This window comes from Oncorhynchus keta, chromosome 4 (assembly GCF_023373465.1).
Source record: "Oncorhynchus keta strain PuntledgeMale-10-30-2019 chromosome 4, Oket_V2, whole genome shotgun sequence".
NCBI classification, from domain to species: Eukaryota; Metazoa; Chordata; class Actinopteri; order Salmoniformes; family Salmonidae; genus Oncorhynchus; species Oncorhynchus keta.
In genome coordinates this window covers 79,986,609-80,014,108 of record NC_068424.1, presented here as the reverse complement: position 1 = coordinate 80,014,108, position 27,500 = coordinate 79,986,609, and the positions used below count along the sequence as shown (strand labels likewise).

At 46.7% G+C, this 27,500-nt stretch overlaps 1 protein-coding gene across 1 annotated transcript in view; it reads left to right on the top strand.

Annotated features, from left to right (window-relative positions):
* LOC118373296 (probable E3 ubiquitin-protein ligase MID2) overlaps nt 1-27,500 on the top strand; it is a 175,857-nt gene that overhangs the window by 138,166 nt on the left and 10,191 nt on the right. The window contains 5 exon segments of the mRNA XM_052517360.1: nt 723-850; nt 2,105-2,248; nt 25,770-25,824; nt 25,826-25,849; nt 25,851-25,927. Of these exon segments, the coding sequence (XP_052373320.1) occupies nt 723-850; nt 2,105-2,248; nt 25,770-25,824; nt 25,826-25,849; nt 25,851-25,927 (428 nt within the window).

The following is a 27,500-nucleotide window of genomic DNA, read 5'->3' as shown; positions in this document are numbered from 1 at the left end:
TCACTGACATCCCTCTCTCACCCCTTAATAACTACCTCCCCTACCAGCCCCCTGTAAATAGCCACCAGGAACGTGGCTGAGAGGTGAGACAGAAATCCCTCCTCACTGACATCCCTCTCTCACCCCTTAATAACTACCTCCCCTACCAGCCCCCTGTAAATAGCCACCAGGAACGTGGCTGAGAGGTGAGACAGAAATCCCTCCTCACTGACATCCCTCTCTCACCCCTTAACTACCTCCCCTACCAGCCCCCTGTAACTAGCCACCAGGAACGTGGGCGAGAGGTGGGATGTCACATCCTTCCCGCCTGGGATGGGCTGTGTGTTTCGTGGGAGGATTTTAAGGTCAACAGACAGGGAAGGATACTCAGAACACATTCTGCATGGTTGTTCTCTACTATTTCCGAGGCTTGTTATTCATGGACTCTCTCCCTGGAATGGAAGTCTCGTTCAGGATTTCAGGGTCTGCTGGATGTTTTAGGAATGAGGTTCTCTAGCTGATGGAGACAGGCTGGAATATGAAGGGTTAAACACAACAGGGCCTTGTCTGTCTGCGGCTGTGTCAGACTCACCCACACACTGATGTGTGTAGACAGAGGGCATCCTTGGTCTCTGCTCCTTCATCATCCTCCTGCTTTGGTTCTCCAGTCCATACAATAGGATCTCTATGCTCCAGTCTGATACCTCTCCTTTCTTCCACCTCCCCCTCCCTCTCTCCCCCAGGGTTGCCATGGCCACGGCCTCCTCCCAGGTGCTGATACCAGATGTGAACCTGAACGAAGCCTTTGATAACTTTGCCCTGGACTTTTCCAGAGAGAAGAAGATCCTAGAGGGACTGGACTACCTGACAGGTGAGAGGGAGGGAGGGAGGGAGGGAGGGAGAGAGAGAGAGAGAGAGAGAGAGAGAGAGGGAGAGAGAGGGAGAGAGAGAGAGAGAGAGAGAGAGAGAGAGAGAGAGAGAGAGAGAGAGAGAGAGAGAGAGAGAGAGAGAGAGAGAGAGAGAGAGAGAGAGAGAGAGAGAGAGAGAGAGAGAGAGAGAGAGAGAGAGAGAGAGAGAGAGAGAGAGAGAGAGAGAGAGAGAGAGAGAGAGAGAGAGAGAGAGAGAGAGAGAGAGAGAGAGAGAGAGAGAGAGAGAGAGAGAGAGAGAGAGAGAGAGAGAGAGAGAGAGAGAGAGAGAGAGAGAGAAATGTCTGGGGCTTTCACAAAGAATATAAGCCAGCACCACTGTTGGCAAATGATGAACCTGTCTGTGGATCAATGTCCATCCTACATGCCTCTGGAGGTGTTATATAGGTTTGTTGAAACACAAACGACCACCGGAAGACGTACAGAAGTATCGTAGAACAAATCTGACAAAAACTGTACTACACTTTGTGTTTAGTTGACTGGTACAATGCACATTGTCTGAAATGATGTCTAGATATTGATCTTTCCATTGTTGACACTGTAGCTCCCACCCTACACACGCAAACAGGAAAACATCTGTATGCCAGGGGACTATCCAAATGAACTATTACAGCATTACATTTTTAACACCTTGGAAATAGGTATTTATATGAATGCTCTCATGTGCTGTCCTCTGGCATCAAGTACACATCTATGAATGCTCTCATGTGCTGTCCCTCTGGCATCAAGTACACATCTATGAATGCTCTCATGTGCTGTCCCTCCGGCATCAAGTACACATCTATGAATGTTCTCATGTGCTGTCCTCTGGCATCAAGTACACATCTATGAATGCTCTCATGTGCTGTCCCTCTGGCATCAAGTACACATCTATGAATGCTCTCATGTGCTGTCCCTCTGGCATCAAGTACACATCTATGAATGCTCTCATGTGCTGTCCCTCTGGCATCAAGTACACATCTATGAATGCTCTCATGTGCTGTCCCTCTGGCATCAAGTACACATCTACGAATGCTATCATGTGCTGTCCCTGTGGCATCAAGTACAAATATATGAATGTTCTCATGTGCTGTCCTCCGGCATTAAGTACACATCTATGTGTGATCTCATGTGCTGTCCCTGTGGCATCAGGTACACATCTAGTATTGTTTTGAATAAATCCAGTCCAACACTAATCTATCCCTTGTTTGACCCTGTAGCTCCCAGTCCTCCCTCCATACGTGATGAGCTGTGTACTGCCTCCCACGACACCATCACAGTTCACTGGACGTCTGAGGACGAGTTCAGCGTCACCTCCTACGAACTGCAGTACACCATCTACACCGGACAGACCAACTTCATCAGTAAGTACCGTGTACAAAACACCAGCCGTACACCACCCTGTTCACCATCTACCCAGTGTCATGACGTGTCTATCTTTAATGTGTTGACGGCTATTCATCGAATAATTACCTACCACGTTGAATAACTACTCAAATAAATTAATAATGTAAGAATTAACTCATTAGAAAATTGGGGCACCAAGTGATGACTCAGCGAATTGGCAAATTGGCTAACTAATAAAACACACAGAAATACATAAACACACACACACGGTATAGGTTATTGATTACTAACACAATGCAATGAAAACAGGTCCCTAGTGGACTAACCCGATATGACGGCTTGTTACACAATGGAAAGGGGGTGGGGAAAGATAAAGAGAGGGCGAGACAAAGAGAGTGGACTTATCGTACACACATTTGGAGACTACGCTCGCCGTAAATATGACCCTAACAACCGCTCATTCGGATATGAAATGCAACATATATTTACGTTTCTCTGTCGTCTCTCTGTTGAACCCACTCGGTCCGTCTATGGGAAGTAGTTCAATATATAGATATATATAGATATATATGCCATTTTTGTCCACCAGAGTTCTGGAGTGTTCTTAGAATGGATACATTAGAGGTGCACCACACGTCGGTGAGAGGGACCTGTTCTTCCCTCCTGTCTTTGGTCCTAGACTACTTTACACGCAGAGCTGCAGACGGTGCATGTTGTTGGTCCAGTCTTCACCTTCTTCACTCGTCCAGAGTTTTCAGAGGGTCTTACGGTTTTTATGGTCTTGTAGTTTTAACCATGTCAACGTGTGGACCGCGTCTTGACATTCTCTGGTCTGTATTTAAATTGTCTGCGAGTTATTGTAAATACTCTGGCCTGAAAGGCGGTTCCATCATGTTGGACGACTTCATAATACAATTACCTACAGTAAGAAGGGATAGGGTTGGACTACTTTATAATACAGTAACCTACAGTAAGAAGAGATAGGGTTGGACTACTTTATAATACAGTAACCTACAGTAAGAAGAGATAGGGTTGGACTACTTTATAATACAGTAACCTACAGTAAGAAGGGATAGGGTTGGACTACTTTATAATACAGTAACCTACAGTAAGAAGAGATAGGGTTGGACTACTTTATAATACAGTAACCTACAGTAAGAAGAGATAGGGTTGGACTACTTTATAATACAGTAACCTACAGTAAGAAGAGATAGGGTTGGACTACTTTATAATACAGTAACCTACAGTAAGAAGAGATAGGGTTGGACTACTGTATAATACAGTAAGAAGAGATAGGGTTGGACTACGTTATAATACAGTAACCTACAGTAAGAAGAGATAGGGTTGGACTACTGTATAATACAGTAAGAAGAGATAGGGTTGGACTACTTTATAATACAGTAAGAAGAGATAGAGTTGGACTACTTTACAATACAGTAACCTAGAGTAGGAAGAGATAGGGCTGGACTACTTTATAACACAGTAACCTACAGTAAGAAGATATAGGGTTGGACTACTTTATAATACAGTAACCTACTGTAACACTTCAGGTGTCGTAGGTGTGTGGAGTCAAACGCAGGAGACAGTGAGTGCAAAGCTGTGCGTCTTTAATAGCGCCAACGCACCACAGGGTGCTCACAATAGTAACGGCCCCAAACACAGGGAATGAGAATGTACAACGGAAAAAGTAACGACCAGGCACTAACACGTACCTCTACAACAGAGCCGAAGGTTACACTGAAATAATCCCGCACAACAACCAGGCGGGCCGGCTGTCTAATAAAGACAAACTAATTTACTGATTACACATGAACAGGTGCTACCACTAAACATACAAGGAGGGAGAGGAAAAACAATCAGTGGCAGCTAATAGGCCAGTGATGACGACCGCCGAGCGCCAACCGCCCGGGAGGGGGAAACACCCTCGGTCGGACTCGTGACAGTACCCCCTCCTGACGCGCGGCTCCCGCAGCGCGCCGACACCGGCCTCGAGGTCGCCCGGAGGACGAGGTGCAGGGCGATCCGGATGGAGGCGATGGAAATCCCTCAACATGGATGGATCCAAGATGTCCTCACCGGTACCCAGCACCTCTCCTCCGGACCGTACCTCCCAGTCCACGAGGTACTGCAGGCCCCTCACCCGGCGTCTTGAGTCCAGAATGGCCCGGATCGTGTACGCCGGGGTCCCCTCGATGTCCAGAGGGGGGAGGGACCTCCGGTACCTCACTCTCCTGCAGGGGACCAGCTACCACCGGCCTGAGGAGAGACACATGAAACGAGGGGTTAATACGATAATAGGAAGGGAGTTGTAATCGATAACACACCTCGTTTATTCTCCTCGGGACTTTAAAGGGCCCTACACACTGCGGACCCAGCTTCCGGCAGGGCAAGCGGAGAGGTAGGTTTCGGGTCGAGAGCCAGACCCTGTCCCCCGGTACAAACACGGGGCCTCACTGCGGTGGCGGTCAGCACTCCTCTTCTGCCGTCCACTCGCTTGTCGTAGAGATTCCTGGACGGCCCTCCAGGTCTCCTTGGAGCGCTGTACCCATTCCTCCACCGCAGGAGCCTCGGTCTGGCTCGGATGCCATGGTGCCAGGACCGGCTGGTATCCCAACACACACTGAAAAGGGGACACGTTAGTAGAGGAGTGGCGTAGTGAGTTCTGAGCCATTTCAGCCCAGGGAATGTATCGTGCCCACTCCCTGGCCGATCCTGGCAATACGACCGCAGAAACCTACCCACCTCCTGGTTCATTCTCTCCACCTGCCCATTACTCTCGGGTGATAACCGGAGGTCAGGCTGACAGAGACCCCCAAACGTTCCATGAACGCTCTCCATACCCGAGACGTGAATTGGGGGCCCCGATCAGAAACGATGTCCTCCGGCACCCCGTAGTGCCGAAAGACATGGGTAAATAATGCCTCCGCAGTCTGCAGGGCTGTAGGGATACCGGGCAACGGGAGGAGACGGCAGGACTTAGAAAACCGATCCACAATCACTAGAACCGCGGTGTTCCCCTGAGACGCCGGAAGATCGGTCAGGAAATCTATGGACAGATGTGACCATGGCCGCTGTGGAACGGGGAGGGGTTGTAGCTTCCCTCTAGGAAGGTGCCTAGGAGCCTTACTCTGAGTGCACACTGAGCAAGAGGAGACATAACCCTTAACGTCCTTAACCAACGTAGGCCACCAATACCTCCCCTGAAGGCTCCCCACTGTCCTCGTCACCCCAGGGTGACCCGAGGAGGGTAGGACGTGAGCCCACCGAATCAGCTTGTCCCGAACATCAAGCGGCACGTACCTTCGCCCCGCTGGACACTGAGGAGGCGCGGGTTCAGCCCGTAACGCCCGCTCGATGTCCGAGTCCACCTCCCATACCACTGGGGCTACCAGCTTAGAGGCGGGAAGGATGGGAGTAGGTTCGGTGGACCCATCCTCGGTGTCGTAAAGGCGGGACAGTGCGTCAGCCTTCACGTTCTGGGAGCCCGGTCTATAAGACAAAGTAAACCGGAACCGGGTGAAGAATATGGCCCACCTTGCCTGACGTGGGTTAAGTCTCCTTGCAGCCCGAATATACTCCAGATTCTGGTGGTCGGTCCAGATGAGAAAAGGGTGCTTAGCCCCCTCAAGCCAGTGTCTCCACACCTTCAGAGCTCTAACCACCGCTAGCAACTCCCGGTCCCCACATCATAGTTACGCTCCGCTGGGCTGAGCTTCCTTGAGAAGAAAGCGCAGGGGCGGAGTTTTTGTGGCGTACCCGAGCGCTGTGATAGCACGGCACCCACCCCAGCCTCGGACGCGTCCACCTCCACTATGAATGCTAGAGAGGGATCCGGATGCGCCAACACGGGCGCATCAGTGAACAGCGCCTTCAACTTGTTGAATGCTCTGTCCGCCTGTGCTGACCACTGCAATCGCACCGGGCCCCCCAGCAGTGAGGTAATGGGAGCCGCTATCTGGCCAAAACCCCGGATAAACCTCCGGTAGTAGTTGGCAAAACCCAAAACCGCTGCACCTCCTTTACCGTGGTTGAGTCGGCCAATTACGCACGGCCCTAATGCGGTCACCCTCCATCACCACCCCGAGGTGGAAATGCGATATCCCAGAAAAGAGACGGCTCGTTTAGAGAACACGCATTTCTCAGCCTTGACGTATAGGTCATGCTCCAGCAGTCTTCCAAGCACTTTGCGCACCAGAGACACATGCGCGGTGTGAGTGGCCGAGTAGATCAGAATGTCATCGATATAAACAACCACTCCCTGCCCGCACAGGTCCCTGAGAATCTCGTCTACAAAGGATTGGAAAACGGCTGGAGCATTCTTTAACCCATACGGCATGACGAGGTACTCATAGTGGCCGGATGTAGTACTAAATGCGGTTTTCCACTCGTCTCCCTTCCGAATACGCACCAGACTATACGCGCTCCTGAGATCCAGTTTTGTGAAGAACTGCGCTCCGTGAACGATTCCACCGCCGTAGCGATGAGAGGTAGAGGGTAACTATACCCCACTGTGATGGCGTTTAGACCTCTATAATCGATACACGGACGCAAACCTCCCTCCTTTTTCCTCACAAAAAGAAACTCGAGGAGACGGGTGAAATGGAGGGCCGAATGTACCCCTGTCCCAGCGACTCCGTGACATATGTCTCCATTGCCAACGTCTCCTCCTGGGACAGCGGGTACACATGACTCTTGGGAAGCGCAGCGTCTACCTGGAGATCTATCGTACAATCCCTTCCCGGTCGATAAGGTGGTAATTTAGTCGCCACTTTACTGAAAGCGATTGCCAAATCGGCATACTGGGGGAATGCACACCGTGGAACCCTGGTCTGGACTCTCCACCGACGTGGCACCGATGGAAACTCCCAAACACCTTCCAGAACACTCCTCTGATCACCCCTGGAGAACCCCTTGTCTCCACGAAATTTTAGGATTGTGCCGGGCCAGCCAGGAGTCCCCAGCACCACTGGAAACGCAGGCGAATCAATAATAAAAACTGATACGCTCCCTATGATTCCCCTGCGTCACCATGTCCAGTGGGACCGTGGTCTCCCGACCATCCCTGACCCTAATGGCCGGCTATCTAGGGAGTGCACGGGGAAAGGAGAATCTATCGGCACCAGCGGAACCCCTAACTTAAGGGCGAGTCCGCGATCCATAAAGTTCCCAGCTGCGCCTGAATCGACTAGCGCCCTATGCTGGGAAGAGGGAAAAAAGTGAAGGAAAGAGATTAAGACAAACATATGGCCAACAAGGGATTCTGGGTGAGTCTGATGCTGACTCACCTGGGGTGACCGAGAAGCGTTCCGCCTGCCATCTCTACTCCCAGACGGACCCCCAGCACCGATCAGACGTGTGTCCTCTCCGACCACAGTTGGTGCAGGAAGGCCTCCTCCTCCGGTACCCTCGGCGCAGCCCCTCCCAACTCCATCGGAATGGGAGCGGAGGGGCTGGGTGGTGGAACGCACAGGACCCTCTCTGAACGCCATGCGGGCAGCCAGCAGATTGTCCAGTCGAATGGACATGTCAATCAGCTGATCCAGTGACAGAGTGGTGTCCCGACACGCTAACTCCCGGCGGACGTCCTCTCGGAGACTACACCTGTAGTGGTCCATAAGGGCCCTGTCGTTCCACCCAGATCCGGCTGCCAAGGTCCGGAACTCCAGCGCGTAATCCTGGGCGCTCCTCCTCTCCTGCCTGAGATGAAAAAGTCGTTCTCCCACCGCTCGGCCGTCTAGAGGGTGATCAAACACTGCACGGAAGCGGCAGGAAAACTCTGGGTAGTGCTCCCGCGCTGAGTCTGGGCCATTCCAGACTGCGTTCGCCCACTCCAGAGCACGACCCGTGAGGCAGGAGATGAGGACACTCACCCTCTCCGCTCCTGAGGGAGTGGGTCTAACGGTGGCCAGGTATAGCTCCAGCTGCAGCAGAAACCCCTGGCAACCCGCCGCCGCTCCATCATAAGCCCTCGGTAGCGTCAGACGGAGGGTGCTGGAGTCGAGTGATGGGGAGTCCGGAGTCGGGGGTGCCGAAGGTGGAGAGAGGAGACCACTCCTCTCCCATCGGTCCATTCTCTCCCTCACTTGATCCATCGCGGATCCGATCCGATGGAGAACGGTGGTGTGGTGGAGAACCCGTTCCTCCATCGATGGGAGAGGGTTGGCTGCTGCTCCTGCTGACTCCATTCAATTTGATTTGGGTGCGGGATTCTGTAACACTTCAGGTGTCGTAGGTGTGTGGAGTCAAACGCAGGAGACAGTGAGTGCAAAGCTGTGCGTCTTTAATAGCGCCAACGCACCACAGGGTGCTCACAATAGTAACGGCCCCAAACACAGGGAATGAGAATGTACAACGGAAAAAGTAACGACCAGGCACTAACACGTACCTCTACAACAGAGCCGAAGGTTACACTGAAATAATCCCGCACAACAACCAGGCGGGCCGGCTGTCTAATAAAGACAAACTAATTTACTGATTACACATGAACAGGTGCTACCACTAAACATACAAGGAGGGAGAGGAAAAACAATCAGTGGCAGCTAATAGGCCGGTGATGACGACCGCCGAGCGCCAACCGCCCGGGAGGGGGAAACACCCTCGGTCGGACTCGTGACACCTACAGTAAGAAGAGATAGGGTTGGACTACTTTATAATACAGTAACCTACAGTAAGAAGAGATAGGGTTGGACTACTTTATAATACAGAAAGAAGAGATAGGGTTGGACTACTTTATAATACAGTAAGAAGAGATAGGGTTGGACTATTTTATAACACAGTAACCTACAGTAAGAAGAGACAGGGTTGGACTACTTTATAATACAGTAACCTACAGTAAGAAGAGATAGGGTTGGACTACTTTATAATACAGTAAGAAGAGATAGGGTTGGACTACTTTATAACACAGTAAGAAGAGATAGGGTTGGACTACTTTATAACACAGTAAGAAGAGATAGGGTTGGACTACTTTATAACACAGTAAGAAGAGATAGGGTTGGACTACTTTATAATACAGTAAGAAGAGATAGGGTCGGACTACTTTATAATACAGTAAGAAGAGATAGGGTTGGACTCCTTTATAATACAGTAACCTACAGTAAGAAGAGATAGGGTTGGACTACTTTATAACACAGTAACCTACAGTAAGAAGAGATAGTGTTGGACTACTTTATAATACAGTAAGAAGAGATAGGGTTGGACTACTTTATAATACATTAAGAAGAGATAGGGTTGGACTACTTTATAATACAGTAAGAAGAGATAGGGTTGGACTACTTTATAATACAGTAAGAAGAGATAGGGTTGGACTACTTTATAATACAGTAAGAAGAGATAGGGTTGGACTACTTTATAATACAGTAAGAAGAGATAGGGTTGGACTACTTTATAATACAGTAACCTACAGTAAGAAGAGATAGGGCTGGACTACTTTATAATACAGTAAGAAGAGATAGGGTTGGACTACTTTATAATACAGTAAGAAGAGATAGGGTTGGACTACTTTATAATACAGTAAGAAGAGATAGGGTTGGACTACTTTATAATACAGTAAGAAGAGATAGGGTTGGACTACTTTATAACACAGTAAGAAGAGATAGGGTTGGACTACTTTATAATACAGTAAGAAGAGATAGGGTTGGACTACTTTATAACACAGTAAGAAGAGATAGGGTTGGACTACTTTATATAACACTGAATGTTGCTGGTTTGCACTCTATCCCGTTATGTAACAGCCATATTCTAGCAACAGCTTTGTAATGCCATGCAGTTACTGTACTGACATCAAGATAACATGTCATTTGGGAACATCAGCTGTTCCAGTTTGTCTGTATCACCATTTATGGACTATAGTACCTTGAGTGAGTGGACTGGGTGACACTTTTGAGGGGCATCGAGGAGAGGAGGGAAGAGGAGATTCGCTGAAGTGTAGAGCAGAGGAGATAATAGCAGGTATAGGCCTAGCAGATAATGTCAGGCTGCCGTGGCAGGACACAGGAGGATGAACTGACAGTATAGTGGCAGGACACGGGAGGATGAACTGACAGTATAGTGGCAGGACACAGGAGGATGAACTGACAGTATAGTGGCAGGACACGGGAGGATGAACTGACAGTAGAGTGGCAGGACACAGGAGGATGAACTGACAGTATAGTGGCAGGACACAGGAGGATGAACTGACAGTATAGTGGCAGGACACAGGAGGATGAACTGACAGTATAGTAGCAGGACACAGGAGGATGAACTGACAGTATAGTGGCAGGACACGGGAGGATGAACTGACAGTATAGTGGCAGGACACGGGAGGATGAACTGACAGTATAGTGGCAGGACACGGGAGGATGAACTGACAGTATAGTGGCAGGACACAGGAGGATGAACTGACAGTATAGTGGCAGGACACGGGAGGATGAACTGACAGTAGAGTGGCAGGACACGGGAGGATGAACTGACATTAGAGTGGGAGAACATAGTAGGATGAACTGACAGTAGAGTGGGAGGACATAGTAGGATGAACTGACAGTAGAGTGGGAGGACATAGTAGGATGAACTGACAGTAGAGTGGGAGAACATAGTAGGATGAACTGACAGTAGAGTGGGAGGACATAGTAGGATGAACTGACAGTAGTGTGGGAGGACATAGCAGGATGAACTGACAGTAGAGTGGGAGGACATAGTAGGATGAACTGACAGTAGAGTGGGAGAACATAGTAGGATGAACTGACAGTAGAGTGGGAGAACATAGTAGGATGAACTGACAGTAGAGTGGGAGAACATAGCAGGATGAACTGACAGTAGAGTGGGAGAACATAGTAGGATGAACTTACAGTAGAGTGGGAGAACATAGTAGGATGAACTGACAGTAGAGTGGGAGGACATAGCAGGATGAACAGACAGTAGAGTGGGAGGACATAGCAGGATGAACAGACAGTAGAGTGGGAGGACATAGCAGGATGAACTGACAGTAGAGTGGGAGGACATAGTCGGATGAACTGACAGTAGAGTGGGAGGACAAGGGAGGAATAGCTGACAGTAGAGTGGGAGGACATAGCAGGATGAACAGACAGTAGAGTGGGAGGACATAGTAGGATGAACTGACAGTAGAGTGGGAGGACATAGTAGGATGAACTGACAGTAGAGTGGGAGGACATAGTAGGATGAACTGACAGTAGAGTGGGAGGACATAGCAGGATGAACAGACAGTAGAGTGGGAGGACCTAGTAGGATGAACTGACAGTAGAGTGGGAGGACATAGCAGGATGAACAGACAGTAGAGTGGGAGAACATAGTAGGATGAACTGACAGTAGAGTGGGAGAACATAGTAGGATGAACTGACAGTAGAGTGGGAGGACATAGTAGGATGAACTGACAGTAGAGTGGGAGGACATAGCAGGATGAACTGACAGTAGAGTGGGAGAACATAGCAGGATGAACTGACAGTAGAGTGGGAGGACATGGTAGGATGAACTGACAGTAGAGTGGGAGAACATAGCAGGATGAACTGACAGTAGAGTGGGAGGACATGGGAGGAATAGCTGACAGTAGAGTGGGAGGACATGGGAGGAATAGCTGACAGTAGAGTGGGAGAACATAGCAGGATGAACTGACAGTAGAGTGGGAGGACATGGGAGGAATAGCTGACAGTAGAGTGTTAGGACACGGGAGGAATAGCTGACAGTATAGTGGCAGGACACGGGAGGATGAACTGACAGTAGAGTGGCAGGACACAGGAGGATGAACTGACAGTATAGTGGCAGGACACGGGAGGATGAACTGACAGTAGAGTGGCAGGACACAGGAGGATGAACTGACAGTATAGTGGCAGGACACAGGAGGATGAACTGACAGTATAGTGGCAGGACACAGGAGGATGAACTGACAGTATAGTAGCAGGACACAGGAGGATGAACTGACAGTATAGTGGCAGGACACGGGAGGATGAACTGACAGTATAGTGGCAGGACACGGAGGATGAACTGACAGTATAGTGGCAGGACACGGGAGGATGAACTGACAGTATAGTGGCAGGACACAGGAGGATGAACTGACAGTATAGTGGCAGGACACGGGAGGATGAACTGACAGTAGAGTGGCAGGACACGGGAGGATGAACTGACAGTAGAGTGGGAGAACATAGTAGGATGAACTGACAGTAGAGTGGGAGGACATAGTAGGATGAACTGACAGTAGAGTGGGAGGACATAGTAGGATGAACTGACAGTAGAGTGGGAGAACATAGTAGGATGAACTGACAGTAGAGTGGGAGGACATAGTAGGATGAACTGACAGTAGAGTGGGAGGACATAGCAGGATGAACTGACAGTAGAGTGGGAGGACATAGTAGGATGAACTGACAGTAGAGTGGGAGAACATAGTAGGATGAACTGACAGTAGAGTGGGAGAACATAGTAGGATGAAATGACAGTAGAGTGGGAGAACATAGCAGGATGAACTGACAGTAGAGTGGGAGAACATAGTAGGATGAACTTACAGTAGAGTGGGAGAACATAGTAGGATGAACTGACAGTAGAGTGGGAGGACATAGCAGGATGAACAGACAGTAGAGTGGGAGGACATAGCAGGATGAACAGACAGTAGAGTGGGAGGACATAGCAGGATGAACTGACAGTAGAGTGGGAGGACATAGTCGGATGAACTGACAGTAGAGTGGGAGGACAAGGGAGGAATAGCTGACAGTAGAGTGGGAGGACATAGCAGGATGAACAGACAGTAGAGTGGGAGGACATAGTAGGATGAACTGACAGTAGAGTGGGAGGACATAGTAGGATGAACTGACAGTAGAGTGGGAGGACATAGTAGGATGAACTGACAGTAGAGTGGGAGGACATAGCAGGATGAACAGACAGTAGAGTGGGAGGACCTAGTAGGATGAACTGACAGTAGAGTGGGAGGACATAGCAGGATGAACAGACAGTAGAGTGGGAGAACATAGTAGGATGAACTGACAGTAGAGTGGGAGAACATAGTAGGATGAACTGACAGTAGAGTGGGAGGACATAGTAGGATGAACTGACAGTAGAGTGGGAGGACATAGCAGGATGAACTGACAGTAGAGTGGGAGAACATAGCAGGATGAACTGACAGTAGAGTGGGAGGACATGGTAGGATGAACTGACAGTAGAGTGGGAGAACATAGCAGGATGAACTGACAGTAGAGTGGGAGGACATGGGAGGAATAGCTGACAGTAGAGTGGGAGGACATGGGAGGAATAGCTGACAGTAGAGTGGGAGAACATAGCAGGATGAACTGACAGTAGAGTGGGAGGACATGGGAGGAATAGCTGACAGTAGAGTGTTAGGACACGGGAGGAATAGCTGACAGTAGAGTGGGAGGACATAGCAGGATGAACTGACAGTAGAGTGGGAGAACATAGCAGGATGAACTGACAGTAGAGTGGGAGGACATGGGAGGAATAGCTGACAGTAGAGTGGGAGGACACGGGAGGAATAGCTGACAGTAGAGTGGGAGAACATAGCAGGATGAACTGACAGTAGAGTGGGAGGACATGGGAGGAATAGCTGACAGTAGAGTGGGAGGACATGGGAGGAATAGCTGACAGTAGAGTGGGAGGACATGGGAGGAATAGCTGACAGTAGAGTGGGAGGACATGGGAGGATGAACTGACAGTATAGTGGCAGGACACGGGAGGATGAACTGACAGTATAGTGGCAGGACACAGGAGGATGAACTGACAGTATAGTGGCAGGACACGGGAGGATGAACTGACAGTATAGTGGCAGGACACAGGAGGATGAACTGACAGTATAGTGGCAGGACACGGGAGGATGAACTGACAGTAGAGTGGCAGGACACGGGAGGATGAACTGACAGTAGAGTGGGAGAACATAGTAGGATGAACTGACAGTAGAGTGGGAGGACATAGTAGGATGAACTGACAGTAGAGTGGGAGGACATAGTAGGATGAACTGACAGTAGAGTGGGAGAACATAGTAGGATGAACAGACAGTAGAGTGGGAGGACATAGTAGGATGAACTGACAGTAGAGTGGGAGGACATAGCAGGATGAACTGACAGTAGAGTGGGAGGACATAGTAGGATGAACAGACAGTAGGATGAACTGACAGGAGAGAACATAGTAGGATGAACTGACAGTAGAGTGGGAGAACATAGCAGGATGAACTGACAGTAGAGTGGGAGAACATAGTAGGATGAACTTACAGTAGAGTGGGAGAACATAGTAGGATGAACTGACAGTAGAGTGGGAGGACATAGCAGGATGAACAGACAGTAGAGTGGGAGGACATAGCAGGATGAACAGACAGTAGAGTGGGAGGACATAGCAGGATGAACTGACAGTAGAGTGGGAGGACATAGTCGGATGAACTGACAGTAGAGTGGGAGGACAAGGGAGGAATAGCTGACAGTAGAGTGGGAGGACATAGCAGGATGAACAGACAGTAGAGTGGGAGGACATAGTAGGATGAACTGACAGTAGAGTGGGAGGACATAGTAGGATGAACTGACAGTAGAGTGGGAGGACATAGTAGGATGAACTGACAGTAGAGTGGGAGGACATAGCAGGATGAACAGACAGTAGAGTGGGAGGACCTAGTAGGATGAACTGACAGTAGAGTGGGAGGACATAGCAGGATGAACAGACAGTAGAGTGGGAGAACATAGTAGGATGAACTGACAGTAGAGTGGGAGAACATAGTAGGATGAACTGACAGTAGAGTGGGAGGACATAGTAGGATGAACTGACAGTAGAGTGGGAGGACATAGCAGGATGAACTGACAGTAGAGTGGGAGAACATAGCAGGATGAACTGACAGTAGAGTGGGAGGACATGGTAGGATGAACTGACAGTAGAGTGGGAGAACATAGCAGGATGAACTGACAGTAGAGTGGGAGGACATGGGAGGAATAGCTGACAGTAGAGTGGGAGGACATGGGAGGAATAGCTGACAGTAGAGTGGGAGAACATAGCAGGATGAACTGACAGTAGAGTGGGAGGACATGGGAGGAATAGCTGACAGTAGAGTGTTAGGACACGGGAGGAATAGCTGACAGTAGAGTGGGAGGACATAGCAGGATGAACTGACAGTAGAGTGGGAGAACATAGCAGGATGAACTGACAGTAGAGTGGGAGGACATGGGAGGAATAGCTGACAGTAGAGTGGGAGGACACGGGAGGAATAGCTGACAGTAGAGTAGGAGAACATAGCAGGATGAACTGACAGTAGAGTGGGAGGACATGGGAGGAATAGCTGACAGTAGAGTGGGAGGACATGGGAGGAATAGCTGACAGTAGAGTGGGAGGACATGGGAGGAATAGCTGACAGTAGAGTGGGAGGACATGGGAGGAATAGCTGACAGTAGAGTGGGAGGACATGGGAGGAATAGCTGACAGTAGAGTGGGAGAACATAGCAGGATGAACTGACAGTAGAGTGGGAGGACATGGGAGGAATAGCTGACAGTAGAGTGCCACTCTCACAGGTGGAGCTGGATGGCCCTGGGACAGATTGGAGTATCCTGACACATACAGTCGAAGTCGGAAGTTTACAGACACTTAGGTTGGAGTCATTAAAACTCGTTTTTCAACCACTCCACACGTTTCTTGTTAACAAACTATAGTTTTGGCAAGTCGGTTAGGACATCTACTTTGTGCATGACACAAGTAATGTTTCAAACTATTGTTTTTCATACAGATTATTTAACTTATAATTCACTGTATCACAATTCCATTGGCTCAGAAGTTTACATACACCAATTTGACTGTGCCTTTAAACAGCTTGAAAAATTCCAGAAAATTAGGTCATGGCTTCAGAAGCTTCTAGGCTAATTGACATCATTTGATTCAATTGGAGGTGTACCTGTGGATGTATTTAAAAGCCTAACTTCAAACTCAGTGCCTCTTTGCTTGACATCATGGGAGAAGCAAAAGAAATCAGCCAAGACCTCAGAAAAACATTGTAGACCTCCACAAGTCTGGTTCGTCCTTGGGAGCAATTTACAAACGCCTGAAGGCACCACGTTCATCTGTACAAACAATAGTATGGAAGTATGAACACCATGGGACCACGCAGGCTTCAGACCGCTCAGGAAGGACACACATTCTGTCTCCTAGAGATGAACGTACTTTGGTGCGAAAAGTGCAAATCAATCCCAAAACAACAGCAAAGGACCTTGTGAAGATGCTGGAGGAAACAGGTACAAAATTATCTATATCCACAGTAATTTTATTTTACCTTTATCTAACTAGGAAAGTCAGTTAAGAAAAAAATCTTATTTTCAATGACAGCCTAGGAACAGTGGGTTAACTTCCTGTTCAGGGCCAGAAAGACAGATTTGTACCTTGTCAGCTCGGGGGTTTGAACTTGCAACCTTCCAGTTACTAGTCCAACGCTCTAAACACTAGGCTACACTGCCGCCCCAAAATCCTATATCGACATAACCTGAAAGGCCGCTCAGCAAGGAAGAAGCCAATGCTCCAAAACCTCCATATAAAAGCCAGACTACGGTTTACAACTGCACATGGGGACAAAGATTGTACTTTTTGGAGAAATGTCCTCTGGTCTGATGAAACAAAAATAGAACTGTTCGGCCATAACGACCATCGTTATGTTTGGAGGATAAAGGGGGAGGCTTGCAAGCTGAAGAATACCATCCCAAGAATGAAGTATGGGGGTGCTTTGCTACAGGAGGGACTGGTGCACTTCACAAAATAGATGGCATCATGAGGAAGAAAAAGATGTGGTTATAGTGAAGCAACATCTCAAGACATCAGTCAGGAAGTTCAAGCTTGGTCGCAAATGCGTCTTCCAAATGGACAATGACCCCAAGCATACTTCCAAAGTTGTGGCAAAATGGCTTAAGAACAACAAAGTCAAGGTATTATTGGAGTGGCCATCACAAAGCCCTGACCGCAATCCTATAAAAAATGTGTGGGCAGAACTGAAAAGGTGTGTGTAAGCAAGGAGGGCTACAAGCCTGACTCAGTTACACCAGCTCTGTCAGGAGGAATGGGCCAAAATCCAACCAATTTATTGTGGGAAGCTTGTGGAAGGCTACCCGAAACGTTTGAACCAAGTTAAACAATTTGAAGGCAATGCTACCAAATACTAATTGAGTGTATGTAAACTTCTGACCCACTGGGAATGTGATGAAAGAAATAAAAGCTGAACTAAATCATTCTCTCTTCTATTATTCTGACATTTCACATTCTTAAAATAAAGTGGTGATCCTAACTTACCTAAAACAGGGGATTTTTACTGGGATTAAATGTCAGGAATTGTGAAAAACTGAGTTTAAATGTATTTGGCTGAGATGTATGTAAACTTCCGACTTCAACTGTACTTCCTACAGATCCTCCACAGAGCTGCTTTCTTCTCATCTACTATTCTTCACTCCTTCTTTTCTCTCTTCTCTCATCCTCTCTCCTGTTTTCCCCCTTTTCCCACCCATCCTCTCCTCCTCCCCCTCTCCTCCCTCCTCTCTCCTCTCTCCTCTCTCCTCTCTCCTCTCTCCTCCCCCCCTTCTCCTCTCCTCCTCCCCCTCTCCTCCCTCCTCTCTCCTCTCTCCTCTCTCCTCTCTCCTCCTCCTCCTCCCCCTCCTCCTCCCTACTCTTCCTCTCCTCTCTCCTCCTATCTTCTCCCTCCTCTCTACTCCTCTCTCCTCCTCTCCTCCTCCCCCTTTCCTCCCTCCTCTCTCCTCTCTCCTCTCTCCTCCCTACGATTTCTCTCCTCTCTCCTCCTATCTTCTCCCTCCTCTCTACTCCTCTCTCCTCCTCTCCTCCTCCCCCTCTCCTCCCTCCTCTCTCCTCTCTCCTCTCTCCTCCCTACGATTTCTCTCCTCTCTCCTCCTATCTTCTCCCTCCTCTCTACTCCTCTCTCCTCCTCTCCTCCACTCGGTCCCAGCCTGCACCAACCTGCTCAGTCCCAGTGCTGCAGTGAAGTAGGATTTATTTCAGCAGTGATAGACTGAAGAGCTGAGGCCATCAACAGATCCAGAGTGGGAGGGAAGAGGTGGGCTGGCTGAGAGACCTGGGTTCAAATACTATTTGAAATATTTTAAAATACTTTTAACGTTTGTTTTTGCCTGCCTGGAGTTCCAGTTGGACAGGGTTTATACTATTGAGACTGTCCTATTGGTCCATTAACCTAGACAAGCCCAATCAAGCACAAATAAAGTATTTTAAATGTATATCAAATACTATTTCACCCCAGGTCTGCTGGCTGGCTGGCCTCACTGAGCTGCCATTACCTCCTCAGGAGGGTAAGAGGGAGCTGGAGCTGAAATGATATTTCAGACTGCTGAGTTTGTAGCATTGCCTTTTTTCTGCATCTCTGAGTGCTTAAACGCTAACCACTGTTGATGTCATCTGATCCTTCTCCTCTCTCCCTGGAGGGGGAATGTGAAATGATATGTCTATATATCTGGTAGTACCAGTCAGGCACCAGGGATGGGAATGTGAAATGATATGTCTATATATCTGGTAGTACCAGGGATGGGAATGTGAAATGATATGTCTATATATCTGGTAGTGTCAGGCACCAGGGATGGGAATGTGAAATGTTGTTTGGTAGTACTGTAGTACTGTCTGGGTGGGAATGTGAAATGTGTGGGATGTTTATATCTGTAGTACTGTAGGGTAGTGTTGTATTACTGTAGTACTGTAGGGAATAGTGTTGTTTACTGTAGTACTTACTGTTGTTTACTGTAGGGTAGTGTTGTTTACTTTACTGTAGTACTGTAGGGTAGTGTTGTTTACTGTAGTACTGTAGGGTAGTGTTGTTTACTGTAGTACTGTAGGGTAGTGTTGTTTACTGTAGTACTGTAGGGTAGTGTTGTTTACTGTAGTACTGTAGGGTAGTGTTGTTTACTGTAGTACTGTAGGGTAGTGTTGTTTACTGTAGTACTGTAGGGTAGTGTTGTTTACTGTAGTACTGTAGGGTAGTGTTGTTTACTGTAGTACTGTAGGGTAGTGTTGTTTACTGTAGTACTGTAGGGTAGTGTTGTTTACTGTAGTACTGTAGGGTAGTGTTGTTTACTGTAGTACTGTAGGGTAGTGTTGTTTACTGTAGGGTAGTGTTGTTTACTGTAGGGTAGTGTTGTTTACTGTAGTACTGTAGGGTAGTGTTGTTTACTGTAGTACTGTAGGGTAGTGTTGTTTACTGTAGTACTGTAGGGTAGTGTTGTTTACTGTAGTACTGTAGGGTAGTGTTGTTTACTGTAGTACTGTAGGGTAGTGTTGTTTACTGTAGTACTGTAGGGTAGTGTTGTTTACTGTAGTACTGTAGGGTAGTGTTGTTTACTGTAGGGTACTGTAGGGTAGTGTTGTTTACTGTAGTACTGTAGGGTAGTGTTGTTTACTGTAGTACTGTAGGGTAGTGTTTGTGTACTGTAGTAGGGTAGTGTTGTTTACTGTAGTACTGTAGGGTAGGGTAGTGTTGTTTACTGTTACTGTAGGGTAGTGTTGTTTACTGTAGGGTAGTGTTGTTTACTGTAGTACTGTAGGGTAGTGTTGTTTACTGTAGTACTGTAGGGTAGTGTTGTTTACTGTAGTACTGTAGGGTAGTGTTGTTTACTGTAGTACTGTAGGGTAGTGTTGTTTACTGTAGTACTGTAGGGTAGTGTTTACTGTAGTACTGTAGGGTAGTGTTGTTTACTGTAGTACTGTAGGGTAGTGTTGTTTACTGTAGTACTGTAGGGTAGTGTTGTTTACTGTAGTACTGTAGGGTAGTGTTGTTTACTGTAGTACTGTAGTGTTGTTTACTGGTAGTGTTGTTTACTGTAGTACTGTAGGGTAGTGTTGTTTACTGTAGTAGGGTAGTGTTGTTTACTGTAGGGTAGTGTTGTTTACTGTAGTACTGTAGGGTAGTGTTGTTTACTGTAGTACTGTAGGGTAGTGTTGTTTACTGTAGTACTGTAGGGTGTAGTAGGGTTGTTTACTGTAGTACTGTAGGGTAGTGTTGTTTACTGTAGTACTGTAGGGTAGTGTTGTTTACTGTAGTACTGTAGGGTAGTGTTGTTTACTGTAGTACTGTAGGGTAGTGTTGTTTACTGTAGTACTGTAGGGTAGTGTTGTTTACTGTAGTACTGTAGGGTAGTGTTGTTTACTGTAGTACTGTAGGGTACTGTAGTGTTGTTTACTGTAGTACTGTAGGGTAGTGTTGTTTACTGTAGTACTGTAGGGTAGTGTTGTTTACTGTAGTACTGTAGGGTAGTGTTGTTTACTGTAGTACTGTAGGGTAGTGTTGTTTACTGTAGTACTGTAGGGTAGTGTTGTTTACTGTAGTACTGTAGGGTAGTGTTGTTTACTGTAGTACTGTAGGGTAGTGTTGTTTACTGTAGTACTGTAGGGTAGTGTTGTTTACTGTAGTACTGTAGGGTAGTGTTGTTTACTGTAGTACTGTAGGGTAGTGTTGTTTACTGTAGTACTGTAGGGTAGTGTTGTTTACTGTAGTACTGTAGGTAGTGTTGTTTACTGTAGTACTGTAGGGTGTTGTTTACTGTGGGTTGTTTACTGTAGTACTGTAGGGTAGTGTTGTTTACTGTAGTACTGTAGGGTAGTGTTGTTTACTGTAGTACTGTAGGGTAGTGTTGTTTACTGTAGTACTGTAGGGTAGTGTTGTTTACTGTAGTACTGTAGGGTAGTGTTGTTTACTGTAGTACTGTAGGGTAGTGTTGTTTACTGTAGTACTGTAGGGTAGTGTTGTTTACTGTAGTACTGTAGGGTAGTGTTGTTTACTGTAGGGTAGTGTTGTTTACTGTAGTACTGTAGGGTAGTGTTGTTTACTGTAGTACTGTAGGGTAGTGTTGTTTACTGTAGTACTGTAGGGTAGTGTTGTTTACTGTAGTACTGTAGGGTAGTGTTAGTGTTTATGTATGTTGTTTATATGACACACTAATCAAAGGCTAATTCAACAGAAGTTTTGTTTACCTGTTCAGTGGATGTGCTTCCTTGTTCCGGACCTGCTGTTTTCGACTCTCTCTCTCTACTGCACCTGCTGTCTCTAACTGAACGATCGACTATGAAAAGCCAACTGACATTTACTCCTGAGGTGCTGACCTGCTGCACCCAACTCTACACAACTCTACAACTCTCACACAACTCTCACACAGCTCTACAACTCTCACACAACTCTACAACCACTGTGATTATTATTATTTGACCCTGCTGGTCATCTATGAACGTTTGAACATCTTGGCCATGTTCTGTTATAATCTCCACCCGGCACAGCCAGAAGAGGACTGGCCACCCCTCAGAGTCTGGTTCCTCTCTAGGTTTCTTCCTAGGCTTTGGCCTTTCTAGGGAGTTTTTCCTAGCCACTGTGCTTCTACACCTGCATTGCTTGCTGTTTGGGGTTTTAGGCTGGGTTTCTGTACAGCACTTTGAGACATCAGCTGATGTATGAAGGGCTTTATAAATACATTTGATTGATGATTGATTGATACAGCCAGTCAATGATTCCATAATGATGTGAGCAGATACCCACAGTCAATCAGTTGAATTCATTAGTTCCCTGTTAATGATGTAGGCGTGGATGATGATGTGGATCTCAGACAGACAGACAGACAGACAGACAGACAGACAGACAGACAGACAGACAGACAGACAGACAGACAGACAGACAGATGGGCAGACAGACAGACAGACAGACAGACAGCGTGTTTCTTTTCTCTAAAAATGACACATTCACTCAAATCAAGTCACATTTTATTTGTCACATGCATGAACAAAAGCTGTAGACAAACAGTGAAATGGTTTCTTATGGGTCATTTTGCAGCAATGTTCATCTATCTTCACTTTGAAGCTGCTCCAGAGTCAAGACAATGGGCAGTGCGTTTGTAGTATAGCAGTATATTGTAGTTATCAGGGCAGTGCGTTTGTAGTATAGCAGTATATTGTAGTTATCAGGACAGTGCGTTTGTAGTATAGCAGTATATTGTAGTTATCAGGACAGTGTGTTTGCAGTATAGCAGTATATTGTAGTTATCAGGGCAGTGCGTTTGTAGTATAGCAGTATATTGTAGTTATCAGAACAGTGCGTTTGTAGTATAGCAGTATATTGTAGTTATCAGGACAGTGTGTTTGCAGTATAGCAGTATATTGTAGTTATCAGGGCAGTGCGTTTGTAGTATAGCAGTATATTGTAGTTATCAGGACAGTGCGTTTGTAGTATAGCAGTATATTGTAGTTATCAGGACAGTGTGTTTGCAGTATAGCAGTATATTGTAGTTATCAGGGCAGTGCCCTTTGTGTATAGCAGTATATTGTAGTTATCAGACAGTGCAGACAGACAGTACAGACAGACAGTAGACAGACAGACAGTGTGTTTGCAGTATAGCAGTATATTGTAAATTAAATCAGGACAGTGTGTTTGCAGTATAGCAGTATATTGTATTTATCAGGACAGTGTGTTTGCAGTATAGCAGTATATTGTAGTTATCAGGACAGTGTGTTTGCAGTATAGCAGTATATTGTAGTTATCAGGACAGTGTGTTTGTAGTATAGCAGTATATTGTATTTATCAGGACAGTGTGTTTGCAGTATAGCAGTATATTGTAGTTATCAGGACAGTGTGTTTGTAGTATAGCAGTATATTGTAGTTATCAGGACAGTGTGTTTGTAGTATAGCAGTATATTGTAGTTATCAGGACAGTGTGTTTGCAGTATAGCAGTATATTGTAGTTATCAGGACAGTGTGTTTGTAGTATAGCAGTATATTGTAGTTATCAGGACAGTGTGTTTGTAGTATAGCAGTATATTGTAGTTATCAGGACAGTGTGTTTGCAGTATAGCAGTATATTGTAGTTATCAGGACAGTGTGTTTGTAGTATAGCAGTATATTGTAGTTATCAGGACAGTGTGTTTGTAGTTTCCCATTCTCGTTCTATGAACCAACACTGTACACCTGGCGACCGTGTCACCGTGCACTGCGCCCGGCACGCCACAGGAGCCGCTAGTGCTCGATGGGACAAGGACATCCCTACCGGCCAAACCCTCCTCTAACCTGGACGACGCTGGGCTAATTGTGCGCCACGGGCCTCCCGGTCACGAGCAGTTGCAACAGAACTTGGACTCGAACCCAGAATCTCTAGTGGCACAGCTAGCACTGGGATGCAGTGTCTTAGACCACGGCGCCACTCGGGAGGCCTGAACCTGTGTTATTACTTAAACATGCTCTTGGTTCCAGCTCCCTTAAATAATTCACGTCTTGTCCCTGTCTAAAGGGACACGTCGTACAGGCTGAAAGCTCTTCTGCTTTTTAAGCAGAATGACAATACTTTGGAGACTGGGAGAAGAAAAAAAATGGTGGATATTTTGGAAAGAACAGTATTGTCGTTCGAGTTTACAGACCCATGGGACCCTGTATTTATCTATTTAGGAGACTCTGTTTTTTACAAGGATATGTTTTAGAAATTACAATTACTAGGTATCTCTAGGTCTCTATAACAGTCTGTATCTCTCTCTAGGTCTCTATAACAGTCTGTATCTCTCTCCAGGTCTCTATAACAGTCTGTATCTTCAGGTCTCTATAACAGTCTGTATATCTAGGTCTCTATAACAGTCTGTATCTCTAGGTCTCTATAACAGTCTGTATCTCTAGGTCTCTATAACAGTCTGTATCTCTCTCCAGGTCTCTATAACAGTCTGTATCTCCAGGTCTCTATAACAGTCTGTATATCTAGGTCTCTATAACAGTCTGTATCTCTAGGTCTCTATAACAGTCTGTATCTCCCTCCAGGTCTGTATAACAGTCTGTATCTCTAGGTCTCTATAACAGTCTGTATCTCCCTCCAGGTCTCTATAACAGTCTGTATATCTAGGTCTCTATAACAGTCTGTATATCTAGGTCTCTATAACAGTCTGTATCTCCCTCCAGGTCTGTATAACAGTCTGTATCTCTCTCCAGGTCTGTATAACAGTCTGTATATCTAGGTCTCTATAACAGTCTGTATCTCTAGGTCTCTATAACAGTCTGTATCTCTCTCCAGGTCACTATAACAGTCTGTATCTCTAGGTCTCTATAACAGTCTGTATCTCTAGGTCTCTATAACAGTCTGTATCTCTCTCCAGGTCTCTATAACAGTCTGTATCTCTCTCCAGGTCCCTAACAGTCTATATCTCTCTCCAGGTCTCTATAACAGTCTGTATCTCTCTCCAGGTCCCTAACAGTCTGTATCTGTAGGTCTCTATAACAGTCTGTATCTCTAGGTCTCTATAACAGTCTGTATCTCTAGGTCTCTATAACAGTCTGTATCTCTAGGTCTCTATAACAGTCTGTATCTCTCTCCAGGTCCCTAACAGTCTGTATCTCTCTCCAGGTCTCTATAACAGTCTGTATCTCTCTCCAGGTCTCTATAACAGTCTGTATCTCTAGGTCTCTATAACAGTCTGTATCTCTAGGTCTCTATAACAGTCTGTATCTCTCTCCAGGTCTCTATAACAGTATGTATCTCTATCCAGGTCTCTATAACAGTCTGTATCTCTAGGCCTCTATAACAGTCTGTATCTCTAGGTCTCTATAACAGCCTGTATCTATAGGTCTGTATAACAGTCTGTATCTCTCTCCAGGTTTCTATAACAGTCTGTATCTCTCTCCAGGTCTCTATAACAGTCTGTATCTCTCTCCAGGTCTCTATAACAGTCTGTATCTCTCTCTAGGTCTCTATAACAGTCTGTATCTCTCTCTAGGTCTCTATAACAGTCTGTATCTCTCTCTAGGTCTCTATAACAGTCTGTATCTCTCTCCAGGTCACTATAACAGTCTGTATCTCTCTCCAGGTCTCTATAACAGTCTGTATCTCTCTCCAGGTCTGGTTAACAGTCTGTATCTCTCTCCAGGTCTCTATAACAGTCTGTATCTCTCTCCAGGTCTCTATAACAGTCTGTATCTCTCTCTAGGTCTCTATAACAGTCTGTATCTCTCTCCAGGTCTCTATAACAGTCTGTATCTCCAGGTCTCTATAACAGTCTGTATATCTAGGTCTCTATAACAGTCTGTATCTCTAGGTCTCTATAACAGTCTGTATCTCTAGGTCTCTATAACAGTCTGTATCTCTCTCCAGGTCTCTATAACAGTCTGTATCTCTCTCCAGGTCCCTAACAGTCTGTATCTCTCTCCAGGTCTCTTATAACAGTCTGTATCTCTCTCCAGGTCTCTATAACAGTCTGTATCTCTAGGTCTCTATAACAGTCTGTATCTCTCTCCAGGTCTCTATAACAGTCTGTATCTCTCTCCAGGTCCCTAACAGTCTGTACCTCTCTCCAGGTCTCTATAACAGTCTGTATCTCTCTCCAGGTCTCTATAACAGTCTGTATCTGCCCGGTCTCTAAAACCAACAGTCTGTATCTCTCCAGGTCTCTATAACAGTCTGTATCTCTCCTCAGGTCACTAACAGTCTGTATCTCTCCCAGGTCTCTATAACAGTCTGTATCTCTCTCCAGGTCCAACAGTCTGTATCCCCCAGGTCTCTATAACAGTCTGTTCAGGTCTCTAAACCAACAGTATCTCTCTCCAGGTCATTATAACAGTCTGTATCTCTCTCCAGGTCTGTATAACAGTGTGGACAGTTGGATGATTGTCCCCAACATCAAGAACCACTACAGTAAGTCCCCTGCAGAGTGGAACCTTATGTCTTCTTTGTCAAGGCCATCAACCAGGCAGGCAGTCCCCAGTCCTCTTGTCCAGCCCGCCTCAAAACCAACAGTAAGTCCCCCAGTCCTCTTGTCCCTTCAGCCCGCCTCAAAACCAACAGTAAGTCCCCCAGTCCTCTTGTCCCTTCAGCCCGCCTCAAAACCAACAGTAAGTCCCCCAGTCCTCTGTCCCTTCAGCCCGCCTCAAAACCAACAGTAAGTCCCCCAGTCCTCTGGTCCCTTCAGCCCGCCTCAAAACCAACAGTAAGTCCCCCAGTCCTCTGTCCCTTCAGCCCGCCTCAAAACCAACAGTAAGTCCCCCAGTCCTCTGTCCCTTCAGCCCGCCTCAAAACCAACAGTAAGTCCCCCAGTCCTCTGTTCCTTCAGCCCGCCTCAAAACCAACAGTAAGTCCCCCAGCCCTGTGGTCGTGCCATACCCCCCAGGCTCCCGGCCCTCCAGACCCTGCCTTCCCAGTTGCTTGGCCCAGCCCGAGGCTCTGCTCTCTGGGTAGACACACTGGCCCCCCGTCTCTAATTAGACCAGTGGTGGAAAAAGTACCCCATTTTCATACTTGAGCAAAAATACTACTTGAATTATCATACTTAAGCTAAATACTACTTGAAATATCATACTTAATTAAGCAAAATACTACTTGAGCAAAATACTACTTGAAATATCATACTTACGCAAAAAACTACTTGCATTATCATACTTAAGCAAAATACTACTTGAATTATCATACTTAAGCTAAATACTACTTGAATTGTCATACTTAAGCAAAATACTACTTGAGCAAAATACTACTTGAAATATCATACTTAAGCAAAATACTACTTGAGCAAAATACTACTTGAGTCTAAAAGTAGTTGGTTTTAAATATACTTAAGTATCAACAGTAAAAGTACAAATCATTTAAAATTCATTATGTTAAAAGCAAACCAGGCATTTGGAATGACGAGGAATGTTCTTTTGATAAATGTGTGAATTGGACCATTTTCTGTCCTGCTAAGCATTTCAAATGTAACGAGTACTTTTGGGTGTCAGGAAAAATGTACGGAGTAAAAAGTACATTATTTTCTTAAGGAATGTCGTGAAGTAAAAGTTGTCAAAAACATAAATAGTAAATTAAAGTAAAGTACAGATACCCCAAAAAACTACTTAAGTAATACTTTAAAGTATTTTTACTTAGGTACTTTACACCACTGAATTAGACCAGTTCTTCCAGACATTAGAGAACAGCCACTGGCTAGATAGATGAGAGAAAAGGCTTTATTGGTATGCAATACTTGGACCGACACCACCCAACCAGCGATAATGACTCCATTAGACCCATCACTCACTTTCCCTCCCTCCCTCCCTCCCTCCCCCTCCCTCCCTCCCCCTCCCTCCCTCCCTCCCTCCCTCCCTCCCTCCCTCCCTCGCCCTCTCTCTCTCTCCCTCTCTCTCGCTTGCCCTCTCTCTCTCGTTCTCCCTCCCTTTCTCTTCCTCCCTCCCTCTCGCCCTCTCGCCCTCCCTCTCTCTCGCTTGCCCTCTCTCTCTCGTTCTCCCTCCCTTTCTCTTTCTCTCTCTCCCTCCCTCTCTCTCTACCCTCCTTCTCACCCTCCCTCCCTCCTGATCACACGGTAAGTTGGCTAATGTCATGATT